The sequence below is a fragment of the Protopterus annectens genome, chromosome 10.part0, assembly GCF_019279795.1.
Source record: "Protopterus annectens isolate FY-2018-M chromosome 10.part0, PAN1.0, whole genome shotgun sequence".
In the NCBI taxonomy this organism is placed as follows: Eukaryota; Metazoa; Chordata; order Ceratodontiformes; family Protopteridae; genus Protopterus; species Protopterus annectens.
In genome coordinates, this window is record NC_056744.1 from 437643060 (window position 1) to 437659309 (window position 16250).

At 44.2% G+C, this 16250-nt stretch overlaps 1 protein-coding gene across 1 annotated transcript in view; it reads right to left on the bottom strand.

Annotated features, from left to right (window-relative positions):
• The window catches only part of LOC122814170 (kinesin-like protein KIF2C), a 1072320-nt gene that overhangs the window by 858054 nt on the left and 198016 nt on the right, over positions 1-16250 (bottom strand). The window contains exon 3 of the mRNA XM_044086781.1: positions 11492-11587. Coding sequence (XP_043942716.1) covers positions 11492-11587 — 96 coding nt within the window. The remainder of the gene's footprint in view (positions 1-11491; positions 11588-16250) is intronic.

The window sequence follows — 16250 nt, forward strand, 5'->3', positions numbered from 1 at the left end:
GTACCTCCCTGGACTACATGAAAAGAGACAGAGGAGCTCTCTGATTATGTAGCCCAGGCAGGTATGACCCTAACCCTGAGCAGTATCCTTCCTTCACCAAGAATGATGCCACAATATAGAGACAAGATGATCAGCTTTAACAATTGGCTTAATGTCTGGTGTCATTCAAAGGGGATCCAGTGTCTGTCTGCCTGGGATGACATGCTTGACAAGCCACGCTGCTTCAAGGGACGGCTTGCACCTGTCACCATGGGATTCCGGATATTGGCTAAGGCTCTTGCCACCCCCATAGTGCCTTTTTTAGGCAAGGCTCAAATTCTAAACCTACCACCCTAGAAAACAAAACTGGGAAGAAACTGAGGGTAATGCTGCTCAATGCCAGAAGTCTAAATCTCAAAATGCACGCACTCGAGGCCCTTCTCAGTATGGAGAACATCGATGTCTGTGCTGTAACTGAAACCTGGTTCAAGGCTCCTGAGAGCACCCCGGCACTATTAGGTTTTACCTCATATCATGCGTTCTGGCCCCAAAACCCAGATCACACCACAAAAGGAGGGGGTGTATCCATATTCATAAAGGATACCCACACCTCCAGGTTGGTGGCAACGCACGAAGCTTCGAAACCATCCAGGTGCAACTAACCATAGGCAAAACTGCTCTACAAATTGTAGCATGCTACAGGCCACCCTCTCAAACTCAGGAACCCCACACAGCCTTCCTGAAGACACTGGAGGGTATAAATGTATCTCCAAACACCATCATATTGGGTGACTTCAACTACCCGAATATAGACTGGGAACATTACTCAAGCCCTAACTTTCTAGCCCAACGGTTCCTGGAGTTCATAAATTCAAATGCCATGGAACAGCAAGTCACTGTTCCCACGAGAGGAGAAAATATACTAGATCTCATTGTCACAAACATGGGGACAAAATGCTCCACACCGGAAGTATATCCCTCATTGGTGAGATCTGATCATAAACTAATCTCACTGGAAATCCACATCCCGCCCCACCCCAAACAAAAAAGATCATAGTGAAGAACTTCTCTAAAGCAAACTTCACACTACTCAAGACTGGTGTGGTATCCTTCAAGGCCCCTGAGCCAGTGGAAACCACAACCCAAGCTGCGGAAGCCCTTACAAATGCCTTCTATGAACACCTCCAGGACTGCATGGATCAGGCAATCCCAAATAAAACCAAGACTCTTTCCACAAAGGGCAAACGTCCAGTCTGGTGGACCCCAATCATTAACAAACTTTACAATAAGAGGAGAAAGCTATTACATGATAGAACAAAATCCATAAAAGGGAAGTCACCCCTGATCATTATTAGTAAAAAAATACGAGCACTCAAAATCAACTAAGGCCAATTTTGAGAGAAAAATTGCCATGGATTCAAAGGACAATCATAAGGCCTTTTTCAGCTATGTTAGGAACCTGGGTGGAAACTCCCAGATATGCTCAGAATTAGTCCAAAATGATACAAAAATCACTGAACCCACAGACATTGCCAACATACTGGCAGACAGGTTCAGTGCAAACTTCACCCCCCCCCCCCCCTAACCGGGCGATAACTATCCCAGCCAAGTGTAGCCTCCCGGACATCTCAAATGCGCAGGTGAAAGCTGCTCTCTCTAAAGCTAAAACACAGCATCAATGGGACCGGATGGTGTCCCCGGCTGTGTGCTACACGAGCTAAATGAGGAATTAAACCCGCACATAAGGCAGCTGTTTAATCTCAGCCTTACCACAGGATACGTGCCCAAGGAGTGGCGACGGCAACTGTGGTCCCACTCCACAAAGGCAGCGCTCTACGGACCCTGGTAATTACCGCCCCATAAGCTTAACAAGTCTAGTCTGCAAAGCTATGGAGAGGATCATAATGGAGCTCATAAACAAAGATATAGGGGACTTGCAGACATTGGACCCGACCCAGTTTGGCTTTGTCAAGGGAAGATCATGCCTTTGAACTTGGTCAACTTCTTCAAACAGTCACCAAGGCCATTGATGAGGGAAAGGCAGTCCATACAGCCTACCTTGACCTTGCAAGGCTTTCGACAATACCCCACTTGGGTATTGTAGAAAAACTTACCAGCTTAAATGTAAACCCATATGTCACAAGATGGGTTGCAAACTGGCTTAAGGACAGAACCCACAGGGTTAGAGTTGCTGGCGCTGTGTCAGACTCCAAGCCGGTCACAAGTGGTGTCCCACAGGGCTCGGTCCTTGGCCCCCTATTGTTTGGCATCTACTTCTCAGAAGTACAGGCCAACATGGGAGGACTTTGGCTGACAAGTTTGCAGACGACTGCAAACTGGGCGCCATAGTGGAAAGTGCATCGGACACGGATATCCTTCAGAAGGAACTCACGGAAACAGATAGCTGGTGCCAGAGCCATGGCCTGAAGTTAAATGCCAAAAAATGTATAGTCATACCCTTCGGGAAAAACAAGGTAACCCCAAGCTACCATATAGGTGGCAATCCACTAAGCACAGAAGAGGTTATCAGGGACCTGGGGACCCAGGTTGACAGTGGCCTTTCTTTTGACACTCACGTTGCTAAAGTGGTTAGAAAGACCTTCTACATTGCCCACCTGATCATGAAGGGATTCACATCCAGATCTAGTGAGGTCATTGTTCCCCTGTACTCTTCACTTATCAGACCAATGAGAGTACAATGCCCCATTCGGGATGCATCTCACCAGACATCTGCAGCAATTGGAGAGACCCCAAAAGTTCCTCACCAAAAGGATAAAGGGACTCCAAAATCTGTCATATGCTGCCAGATTGAAGAAACTCCAGCTCTATTCAGTCGCATACCATCTGCTCAGAGGTGACATGTGCCTGACATACAAGGCCATGTCCAACCCGGAATTAATGGACATGCTCCACCTCAAAAAATCCAAATCCACCAAAACCACTAGAGCAAGCGACTTAAACCTTAGCACGGATATAAATAGGACGTGCTGGAGGGATAGATTTATCACTCAGAGACTCCATATGCTGTGGAATAAAATCCCGGTCCATGTGAGGCAGAGCACCTCGCTGACTCTGTTCAAGAGAAATCTAGACCTGTGGATGGGAGATCGTAGGTTTACCCCGGGAATCATCTCTGTGTCACTGCTGGACAGTATTTTTTCATATAAGGGGTGGCGTAAGCCACAAAAATTTGGGCTAGGCTTATAAATGCCTTAGGGCAGATAGCCTAGTATAAACCTATGAACCTATTGTGGCTAGTCCTTTCAAAAAGTATTTAACCTTTGAGAGTGCTTATATTTATTTGGTGACACTGGGCCACTCCTGAAGGCCTAGCTGTCAACTACCACCATTAGTATTACTACATGGTATAATTGGACAGCCTTTAAAGGCCTTAGAGTAGCCGATTGTGGAATGTTTAGTGGAAGTGATAACTACATTATACTATGTGCAGAAGGGGGCACAGCAGGTGATCACAGGTGTGTGTGAAAACCCAAATCTCATTGTGTGTGCGCGCTATTTGGAGCAGACACGAAACACCGGTTGCACAGAGGGTGCTGGAGGACTTGGACACACAGCTGAGGACTTCATCTTATAGCTGTGCTGGTGGGGAGCCTCATTGGGGCCCTGGAGGGAGAAAAATATAAAGAAATCCAGACCCCAGGCTGTGTGCTCTTAAGGGAAATTGTACTTGGTGCAGAGAGCCGCATCAGAAAATACTGTGTATCCATTTGTTTTCCCGAGTGAACATCCCTCTACAGTGTCAGTGGTGAGGAATCAGGCTCCTTGATTTCTGGCCCAGTGTACGGGCGTCACACCCATGTCCTAGAGAGATTTGAAAAGTTCAGCTGCAGCAGACCCAAAAACATTATCCAAAGGAGCATCCAAAAGTTTGACTTTAATGTCATTGGGCAAACCCTGAAGACCAAGCCAAAAATAACACCTCACAATTGAACCAATGGCAGCAACCCTGGAAGAGGCATCTGCTGTATTTGAGTGGCAAGCAACTTCAAATATAGTTGCCAGCAGGGAAAGGGTTGAATCCTTGCCCTCAGGAGGGTCAGAAACCACCTTAGAAGCCTGAGAATGGAAGGCCAAAACACATCTGGTCATGAGTCTGGTAGTTGATGACCCTTAAAGGATTAAGTGACAGCAGTGAAAGCTTTTTGCCCGGCTTTTGGAATGGCCTATCTTTATCAGAAGGCAACAGCTTGGTAGAAGGTAATAACTTAGATGGCTTGTTAGAGGAGACCTATTACAGAAGGGTCAGCAGAAGGACATTTAAAGAAATGTCCACTCCTCAGGCACTTTATGGAATCTGGCTTATGTTCAGGGGGCAGAGTCAGGGGCTACAGATGTTGCCAAGAAAGTATCCAGAAGGATAGCAAGTACAGGAGGAACAGCAGATCAAAGACTCCATCTGTAGGAGCTCATAAATCATTTTCTGAATCTGAGACTTGAGAACAATGCCAGTTAAAATAATCCATCACAACAGCAATGGTATCCCCAAAAGAGAGTTCCTCCGGGGGAGGGGGGTCTGGACTAATGGAGACAGACACTGAAGGGGAACCCTGCCTTACCAATTACCTACCCTCTTACTGTACCCCCTCTGAAAAGGGCTGGGCCATAGGTAAAATGTGTGAATACCCATCCAGTTTTCAGCTGAAGATATAGCACCACACTATATTTTGCAGTGAAAGGAAAATGCACCAATAAACCCTCTTTTCACCTCAACTTAATGATTAACAGGTGAAGACTTACATCCCCCATTCTGGTGTCCATGTGACTGATCTGTGGAGATGCAAACAGACCAAGGGTCCCTAAAGGATTTGAAGGGGATGCAAAAATCTTAGGAATTTGAGTCAAGTACAAGGCGAGTTTCCAGTCTTTCCTGATATCTTATGTTTTTTATTTTTTTTAAACCAGTGATCTTAGAAACCTCAGTGTCTCTAGTTGCTTCATATGTCTAAGTCAGGTACATCCCAAAAGGATGCACAGTATTCAATAATTGATCTAATATTCCTTTGGGTTATTAACTGTGCCAAGAGGGACTTAAACTGTGTACACAGTAACCGAAGTATTGACCAAAATGAATGTGTCAAAACCTGGGAACTTGGGCGTGGGGTATTTGATGTATGGAGAGAGGGATTTTACCAAATGTGACAATACTGCACTTTCTAGTATAGCATGTTTCCACAAGTGCAAGTTCTTGCTGCAGGGGTTGGGTGTTAGAGACTGGCTGTAAACTGGGAGCCACTGTCAAGTTATAAGCAAACTTGGTCATTCAGATCTATTTGTGGTAGCACCTTACAGTAAATTGCTCTATGCCCAAAGGCTGAAATGCACACTACCGTGCTGTAAAGTGCAGTATTCTATTTTACTTGTACTGGAGTATTAAGCCTAGAACCAGCTTGGACCCATGCATAGGCTCCAAGGAGACTCCCATCAGGGGACAGTCTCAGGTTCCTACAGAAGTGCTTAAGAAATTCATAGCATTACAAGTACTTGTCCACGTTCTTCACAAGACACCAGCTTGTGTAGGTCAACTCACAGGAGCTTTCATGTGCAGGAAAAAGGGTGGGAACCACCAATGGCCTGTGATCCTCTCTTGCCTAGCAACCTCTGCTACCTCTTCCAATTCTGAGCTTTCATCAGAAGCCTACTTAAAGTTGAATTTAAAGGATTTACCCTCAGGCAAGCAATCTAAACAAATGGTCCACTCGTCCACCCAGTGAGAAAGCAGAGAAGCAAAGTCATTACCAAGAAGCTAAGAGTCAAGCAAGTCAGATGGTGTAGACTCCTCCCTTACTTTCAGTAGGGGTATCCCCAAAAAGGGATAGCAAACAGATTTAAAAAAGGAGTCCAGAAATCAAAAGTAGCAGTTGACAATACCCAGTGATGTGTACCAAAACACATGTTACAGCACAAACATCTGCTATGGAGATCATAAAGCAAAGCAATGGGGGCAGCCACTTCAACTACAATCTTGTCAATGGGTAGTTAAGCTGCCTGAAGGTAAAAGATAGCCACAATCAATAACCCACTTGGGGAGCCATCTGTTCAACCAGCTAGCCCTTACTCAACAGCAAACAGTAACTGATCCAGCTTCCTGTAGAGATGGCACCTAATTCAGGTAACACTCACAGTGCCTATGCATTGTCCATAACAGCTCAGTTACCTCTAGTTTCTGCCACCACATGGAACAGTGGGACATTAACATGTGCTGCAAAGTCTAAACTTCCTTCAGAATGTAGCTGGATCTACCCCCCTACCCTTAGCCACCACCCCTGGCTTTATGCAATACAACATAAGGTAGAGTTTAGCATCTGAAATGCAACATACAAAAGCAACAGCAGCCAGCAAGAGGGTCATCCAACATGGACTTCACACTTGAAGGCAAACACTAGGAAAACTTGCCAGTCATGACATTTAAATCCTGTGAAAAGGAATAGGTCTCTAGAAGCAAGAACACAGTATCCTAAAAACTGCTTTACAAGACTGCTCAGTGCAACAAAAATCACCTGCCAAACAATATTTAATGCTCACAAATAGCCGACATGTATCATAATGGAATTAAGGCCCAAACTAAAGGTGTATAAACAGAAAGATAACCACAAAAAGCTAGAAAAGTGGGATGTCATAGGCTATCATTCTACCCAGAGACGTACAGTAAATTCTCAGTTAACCAAAACTCTCAAGCAACCAGAAAAAAAAAAAAAAAATCGAACAGTACAGTAAGAACAATTCAGTTTTTCATGTGTTGCACGGTCCCCTCCACCCCCACAGAAACATACCTTACGTTTTTAGAATTTTAAAAAGATAAATGAATTCCCTCGCCCCAACCTGAGAACAAGTCAAACCACTAAAATAAGTAAACACTCGCTCCATACTCAATTTACCACAGATTGCACATTCTCTCTCCAATTTCTCACAGTCTCTTCAGCTTTCATACATGCATTCAGTCTCTCTGATCTCTCAATCTCCAGCTTTCATACATCTCTCCAATCTCTCAGTCGCTTCTGTTTTAATACATGCATTCACTGTTCAATTCCAATCAACTCAGCGTGCCACTTAAAACCGTTCTGCATGCCACGCTTTCTAGCAGAAATAAGTGTAAAATATTATTCCAGCCAGGCTTTTAATCACTGCATTTCAATATTAAAATCAAATCAATAGTGTTTATGGTACAGTATTGTATAGTGTAGGGTACAGTATTTGTCAGGTCCATTTTTAATAGCAACTCTCAAGCAACCAGTAACTACACTTATCCTGCATCTACCAATCCACATGGGTGCAGGGTTAACTCAGTTTACTGTACATTCACCTGGTGGCATAGGACTCCAAAGAAGAAAGACTTCCTGCTAGATTCAATCACTTCAGACATCTGTCAGCAAACATGATGGGATAAGGGCCTAGACCTGTAGCCAGGCCAAAGGGCAGAGTTGATTTATACTTCCACAGTGACCATTCCTGACTGCACTGGTTCCCTAAACAGACAGAAGCATGATACCATGAAACCAACCTTCGCTACCATAAACAAGCAGACAAATTTATAGTTTCTATTAACCTGAACTTTGGGAAAAGGAACTGAAACACTGGAAATGCCTAAAGGAACGTTTAATGCCACATCATGTGCGTACAAGCAAAAACACGTCCACCTTGTCCTGCAGCATTAAGAAAATACATACTCTCAATTGGCAAATATGACAAATCGCCAGAGTGCCCCACTTCCTGAAAAGGCACAGCCTCTGAACCCACCACCTCCAAGACAGAATAGGAAATGCAACACAAGCCAACCACTTCTGGTTCTGGGGAAGAGAACTACAGGAAAACATGTCTCTCTCTCTCTATGACCTACACAAAAATGACACCTACCTCCCTGCACAGGATATGACGTGCTTATTTAAGTATATTCAGACTAGCTGTCTTACCTGATAAGGTGTGCACTAGATACGGTTTCTCCCAGACCTTTAGATTCAGTAGCACTGGTCCCCAATGCCAAATATTAACATTCCTTTCTAAGTGGGACCATATAAGAGGACTAGTTCGGTTGCAGGAAAGGGCACCCACCAGCAGAAGGATGACCAGAAAAGTTAACCATTCCAAGACCAGGCCATCATTACATAGCAGCTTTGAAGTCACTCCCATCTCGCAAGATAATAACACCTGCACTCATAGCACAATGAAGACAGTAGGCTTCATAAAACCCTGGATAATTCAAGTTAGTCCAAACCCCCCACTCTTTGGCTTACTCAAAGCAAACCAAGGAAAAGCCCACCCAATACTCTCCAGGGAGGACAGTAACTACCTCCTCTGAAGTGCATCTTCTAAGCAAAGAGAAAACCAATTTAGTCACAATCCAGAAACTGCATCAAAGGCAGCATTCACAAAAGAACCACCCTCACAAATTCTCTGGACAGGGCCATTAGTGGGATAATGTATGTAAAAGAATAGAAGACTCACCTGCAAGATTTCAATTATGAACAGCATTTTTGCAATAAGAGCTCTGAGGATAGCCCAAAATGGAAGCTCCTCATAATGAAACTGAAGTTCGCTCAGAGCACAGAGAAGAAACCCTGTGCAGACCTCACATACGAGCTTGCCAAAATGCCCCACCATATTCAGACATGATTCCCTGCAGTGAGCTCCCTCAAAACCTCATGCATTAGATGTGCTGTTGCTGAACCCCAGGATGGGATGAAAGCTATTAATCATATTCATAAGCAAGAAGCAATTATATAATCCTGCCCTCCCTTTGTCACCAGAACAGTTGTCCACAGCTCACCTTTTTTTGAGCAGTAAACCTGTATTTTGCCAATGAAAGCCAGTGCTAGTAAGTTCCAAAACATAAGTGACCACACAGAATGCAATGATTTTGCCTTTGCTTTTCAAACAAAAGCAAGCTGAGAGAGAACTGCTCCACCACAGATAGTCCTTCAATCAGAGCAAGGGTTGTGGTGAAGCATCTGATGGAGTACTCACCCATGGCAATTTCAGCAACAAAAGTATCCAGATAGACACTTAAGCAGGTTTGAAAAAATAACGAAAGAAACATCACACAAACCCCTTTTAAACAAGATTGGACAGGTTTCTTATCAAGTAGTACTTGAGCCAGGTCCCATGATGGCTGACTGAAAAGCATTTTCCCAAGAAATGATAGTCCAGGATTTTGCTGCTCAAGGACCACCATTTCAGACATCCCGCAAATGTACAGCAGACTGTGGTCCTAATTAAAGCATCAGCAAAACCAAAATTACAATATAAAATGCGTTACCCCACTGCTGAAGCTATGGGCAGTTTCATGACGCTGTTTTCAGCCTCCCTCCAAAAACCTTAACCAGGCCAAAATGGAATTAGGATAGCTTTGTTTCTTGCTCCAAGTCCCACTGGGATAGAATTACACTTCCCCATACCTGTTAAATTCTGCAGACCTGCTCAATGGCAAGGAGCAATATATCATGGTCCAAACGGCCCATGCAGGACTGGGGTGGGTGAAACCATAGGAGTCAGCCCTAGGATACTTGGTGAGTTGCCTCTGCCTGTTAAAATGATCGCTTACACAGTAGCCTTTCTGGGGCATGGAGTGGAGTAAAGGGAGTCTTCCAAGCTGCCTTGTTGGCATCCAAATTACTAGCTCCAATAGTAGTACCAGACTACTTAAACGGGTATCATCTTAAACTAAAATCAATTCTGGGCGTGAGGGGAGGGTCTAACAGGGACAAGGCCAATCTAAACTACTCTTAAGCATATCTGCAAAGGTGTTAACTGAAGGAGAAACATGAGATAATGCTTTTAGATAAGGCTATGATAGGTTCCAGCTTGTCAAATGGAGACAGGCCAGCATAAAAACCACTTAGGGGATGGGATACTATTCAAAAAGTGAGTAATGTGAGCCTTTTCCAATTCTCTTTTCTTAGAAGAGAAGGACTGGTTTCGGCTTCACCCTTCACTATAAGTATAAGCTCACCACCCACATGGTCCAAAACATTGTATGAAACTAGACTTGTCTTAAGTAAAAACGAAGACAGTTCTCCAAATGTCTGCCCCCTGTGGTGATGTTCCAACTTATGCTTAGGAAAACAATCATACCACAGGTACATGCATCAAGAGCGGTCCACTCTCTTTTTAAAGGCAGAGATCCATATGAGAGGGATAAAGCCTGCATATAACTCGTAACAGATTTCAAGGAGCAGGTGAGGCAGTGGATGAGCCAAGTGGGGGATGGTGGGAGTGAGCCATCGATGCAGGCCTTTCAATCCAGAGGAGAGTTCTGATAAGCCAAACCACTACCGGCAAGAAGCTTACAGACAAAAGAATAAATGACAGGATGTACATATGAGCTTAGTTCCATCAAACCAGTGATGGCAGCCCTCATGCATATGAGGAAAGGATCAAAAGGTACTCAATAAGAAACCTTTAAGGTGATGTATGCTTCCACATAGCCACTTAGTTAATCTGAAATGCTCACAGCTTGCATCGTTAAATGAAGACATGGGCACATACTACCTTCCGATAGCTACCTGTGACTGCACGTCAGTCTACTCTTCTCCCCATGCTGGAAATATCCAGAAGTGGGAATGAATATGTTCAAAACCAGTGGGAAAGTAGCGAAGGAGATAATGCTACTCAGATGGATTTAAAACGCTGAGGCACATCACAGCTTTAAGACTAAAGTTAGTTAGATTCCCCACCACCCACCCCCATTAAAAAAAAAAAAAGCAATCGTATGAAAGTGAAAATCAAAAATTATACCAGCAGGAGGTAAAATATTGAATATAGTAAAGGAAATAAAAGCCTGTGAAATGGATTCCAAGATGGGTGTTCATATCCTAAAAATAAATTGCACATTGAGTATTATTTTGCATGTTTCCCAAAGAAAGATTAAAGGTCAGTGGGAATTAAAGACTATGTTGTAATGTATGAATTGTGTTGCAGGTTAAATGTATAATGCAGATACATACTGGAAAACATTATTTGGATTTTTCACTTTTCATTCCAAGTAATATATAAATAAACGTATTGAAAGCAATGTGCCAAAGTGGTTTATTAAATAAAAAAGGCTGGGTTCAGGATTGTCAACAGGCACAAAAAATCTAAAAGAATAGACTTTTCCATGTACTACCAAGCAGCCAGGACGAACCTAACAGCAGATGTCAATGTTGTGCTTTTCAGTGTCAAAGTGCCAGTGCTGTTCTTTGGATGTTAATCTGATAGTTGTCAATGGCATTTCATGCACTTTTTAGCAATGCAGACACTACTTCAATGGCTGCAAGCAATGACAGAGACCCCAGCACAGGAAAAAGAAATGGTAGGGTCTGGGGAGGCACATGCTGCATTGTATCAGAATGTACCTACACAGGTACAAAGATATCCAGAAAAGGCTGAAGTGTCATTTTCTATAAAGTGGCAGACAGAGTACAGTCAAGGTTAGGCCAAACAATACCCACACAATCTTGCACAGCTTTCCAAACAGCAATGATATAAAGCAGAAAAGATGTTTTTCTAAAATACTTACTGGGTCTGACAAACATAAAGGATGACATTCCAGCGTAGACCTGAATTCTTTAATCATGTTAGCGAATTCCCAGTTTGGACTGGTCATATCACATTCCTGAGAAAAAGACGGCAATATTTTAATGGTATTGCAGATAAAACAATTAATGTTTTTGGATACAACTTGCCACCAAGTCTAATTCTACTATAACCAAAATTATGATACAAGCACACAAACTTAAAGAGTGGGGGGGGGGGGTACATTTTGTATGCACAGGTAATTTACTCTTCCACATGATGGTAAAGCAACCATACTGATGAAATGCCTTTTTTGACAAAGTTTAAGTGTGCTTCCATCACATTCCCATTTTCACAGTCTTCTTCCCTTTTTCACATCCTGCCTCCATGAAAAGAAGTTTGAATTATAGTTCTAGAGGTATACTTGTCAATATTTCTCTCATATGGCTTGCTCACTGCACACACAAACATTAGTCTTTCAATAAAAGAAAAGTAAAACTGCTCTTCTTCTAGGACTCGCTCTTCACTTAAGACATGCTTCAAAATGTAAGCGGACATGCTTCAAATGTAAGTGGTCAAACTCCACATATCAAGATGCCAGTCATTCATTGCCTGTGCTGCGCCTGTTACCTGAAGTGACCACCACACCCTGGATCCAAAAATCAAACAGTTCTACAGGAAGGCTGGCCAAAATGAATATTCTGTACATACAGGAAAATTATGAATCCTAGCTAGATTAAAAGAAAAACACAATGAAAGTACATAAAAAGTTATGTACTCACCATAACGTTCCATGTGAGTTGTTCATCTTGCCTTCATTCTTACTGATGGGTTCGGAGTCTATCCTCTGCTCCGACTCGGTCAGATGCGAAAGTTCAAGGTCTTCAAACAGTCTGTGGCCTACTACTCCCTTATCCCATAATGCACTGGTGCTTCACTCAGATCTTGTTTGCTGCCAACTAAGGTAATAACCCAATTTCCAAAATAACGACAGCCTAGAATATACTAGATAATGATTAAATACAGACATGACCTGCCTTTAATTCTTGGTCCCCAAGAAAACTGGATGGGTGTTGGAGGGTGGGATGCAAGATTGAAGGCGAGATGAACTCAAATGGAATGTTATAGTGAGTACATAACTTCTTTATGTGAAGTTGTTCTGTCTCGCCTTCATTTTTACTGATGGGCTAGCATCCTAAGCACCATTTTTCTCGGGTGGGTCATAGGAGTATACTTTTCAGGACAGTGGAACTAAAGGAGGCCCTGTCTACTTTATAATGAGTGATAAAAGTATGAGGCCTTGACCAGGTGGCTGCTGCACAAATGGGTGTCTATTGGTAGTTTGGCAGTAAAGGCTAAAGTGGAGACCGCTCTAGTTGAGTGGACCTTTACTTGGTCTTGTAATGGTGTATTCACTGAGCTATAAGTAAAGGAAATGCAGCCTGATAACCATTTTGACAATGCAGTTTTTAAAACGGGAGTACCTTTCCTGGAGTCTGTGAAGGAAACAGAGCTGGTCTGCTTTTCTAAAATCCTTGGTCCTGTCCAGATAGAAGGGTGAGATGCAAAAGCCTCCAGGTACACAGATTCATCCTCTGAAGGGTTGGTGGGCTTTCAGGATCTCAAGGATGTCAGCAAAGGAGATATCCTCAGACTCGTCCAAAAAAAGAAGTTATGTTCTTAACATAACGTTCCATGTGAATTGTTCATCTCGCCTTTGTTCTTACACACGGGGTTCGGAGCCGATCCTCGGCTCCGAGTCGGCCGCTTCATAAGCTCTGCATCTAAGAGAAAGCTCAAGGCATAGTCTATATCCCATGATCCTCCTCTACCATCCCTCAGATTTAGTTTGCAAGAACCAGAACGCAGTACTAACCATGGCGTCTAATGCTCACGCAATCACACACGAGACTGACAATACTAGAACCAACCACAGATAGGAAATGGCTAATAAGCAACTTGCTGAACAATAGGTAGAGAAGGCAACCTAGAAAATACTGACCAGGCACTAGTCGTACCCATTCTTCCAGAACGTGGTGGGGGAAGGTGGGAGGGGTTGTAAGAACAAAGGCGAGATGAACAATTCACATGGAACGTTATGGTAATAACATAACTTCTTTATGTGAAGTTGTTCGATCTCGCAGTTTGTTCTTACACATGGGTAGCGTCCCTAGCTCCGTTACCCTGGGTGACTCATGGAAGAACGTTCCTGAGTACAGTAGAACCAAAAGACGCCCTGTCCTTAGAGGACTTGTCTACTTTGTAGTGAGTGACAAACGTATGAGGTTTTTCCCACGTAGCCGCTGTATCCAACAGAAGAGCGGCATGGACTGAAGAAGTAGAAACGGCCCTGGTAGAATGAGCTTTAGGCTTGAATGGAAGCGGTTGCTTTGAAGCTGACCAAACAATTTATGCAGTCCGAAAGCCATTTTGATAATGTCCGTTTAGTTACTGCTATGCCATTCTTATTATCTGCGAATGACACGAACAGCTGATGCGATTTTCTGTAATCCTTTGTCCTGTCCAGATAAAATCTCAGTTGTCTATGTACATCCAACTTGTGTAACATGTATTCCAATTTGTTTGAATGGTTTTTGAAAAATGTGGGGTGTTCATAGTTTGGTTAATGTTAAGTACACAGAATACCTTCGGGAGAAAAGACAGATTCGTACACAAGGAGACTCTGGGTGAAAAACCATGTATGGCGGTCTGACTGAATGCTTGTAGCTCTGATATTCTATGAGCTGAGGTAACAGCAATGAGGAAGAGGGTCTTCCACGACAAACACTTAAGCGAGCAGGTTGAAGCTGGTTCGAATGGTGGTAGTACAAGCTGGGACAACATCAAATTCAAATTCCATGGAAAAACCGGCTCGTGGATGGGTGGCCGAAGGTGAAAGGTACCCTTCATGAAGGCCATACAAAGCCTTGAGACATAACGGAAGAACCCCCTTCACCTACATGGAAGTTCGATATGGCTGCTAATTGGACCCTTATCGTAGAAGTAGAGGCCCCTTCGTGAAACAGTGTAGATAAAAATCCCAGAATTTTGTGCATCGGGGCCACCAAAGGATCTAATCCTTGCGCTGATGCCCAGCAAGCAAAATGTTTCCATTTGCATTTGTATAGTTTTCTGGTAGAAGGTTTGTGTGAAGAAACTAGAATGTGTTGTACTGTTGGAGACAAACTTTGACCTGGCTAAAATTGAAAGTGGAGCAGCCAAGCTGTCAGTCTGAGGGACCAAAGGGATGGATGAGGAACTCCCGACGAGTGAGTCAATAGATCCGGCTCTGGGTCCAGAATCCATGGTTCCTCCATCAGGTGGGCACGAAGGAAGGGAAACCAGATATGTCGAGGCCAGGATGGTGCTATGAGTATGATCGTCCTTTCCAAATTCCTGGCTTTCTGTAGAAATTTGGGAATCAACGGGACAGGAGGAAAGGCATACAGGAGACCCGGGGGCCAATCGTTTACCAGTGCATCCCTGGGGGCATCCCCCAGAGGGGGAAGAAGGGCAAAGTATCTTCTGCGTTTGGCATTCAAGGGGGATGCAAAAAGATCGCAGCAAGGCTGGCCCCATCTGCAGAAAATCCTTTCCGCTACTTGACTGTTCAGGGACCACTCGTGAGGCAACAGGATGGCTCTGTTCAACCTGTCCGCAATGACGTTGAGTGACCCCGGGATGTGCGTTGCCATCAGAAAACGACCTGTGGATGCCGCCCATTGCCAAATTCTCAGGGCCTCTCTGCATAATGGATAAGATCTGGTTCCACCTTGCTTGTTTATGTACCAGACCACTGACATATTGTCTGAACTGCCACTGTTCCTAGAGGTAGAGATTCGTGAAAGTGTTGCAACGCTAGGAACACCGCTCTCCGCTCCAGAACATTGATGTGCAGATTGTACTCTATCTTGGACCACTCTCCTTGGACTGTTCTCCCCTGGAAAAGCCCCCCTCCCCCACCCCATCAGGGAAGCATCCGTGGTTACTGTGGCTGTAGGGCTGGGTAATACAAACTGACGACCCATAGTCAGATCATGGCTGTTTAGCCACCATCGAAGATCCCACTTGCAAGATTCCGTGATCGAGATGTGGTGGGAGAGAGGGAGCTGTTGGAACGACCACTGTGCAAAAAGCAGCCACTGGAGGATCCTCATGTGCATCCTGCCCAAAGGAACTGCAATCAGTGTGGCTGCCATCATGCCTAGAACCTTTAGCATTTGTGCCGCAGAAACTTTTCTGTTCTGAATAAGAATAGCGACCTGGTCTCTGAGGGCTGATACTCTTGTTTGTGGGAGCTTGATCAGCATTGTGGAAGTATCTAATTCCACCCCTATGAATGAGATATGCTGCGAGGGCGATGAGGCATATTTTTCGAAATTGGCAGGTCCCTAAACGGGAACAAAGGTTGATTGTGTACTCCCTGGATTGTACAAGATGATGCTTGGTGGTGGCGGTGAGGAGCCAGTTGTCCAGATATGGAAACACCTGGAATCCTATCCGCCTCAGGTGAGATGCCACTACTGCCATGCATTTGGTGAACACCTTGGGGGCTGAGGTGAGACCAAAGGGCAGAGCTCGAAACTGGAAATGACTGGCTCCCAGCCGGAAGCGCAGATGACCCCGGGACGTTTTGGCCATTTTGATGTGGAAGTAAGCGACCCTGAGATCTATAGAGCACATCCAATCGTCCTTCTGCAGAAAGGGAAGGATAGACTGTAGTGTGATCATCCGGAATTTTTCCTTCCTTATGAAGGTGTTGA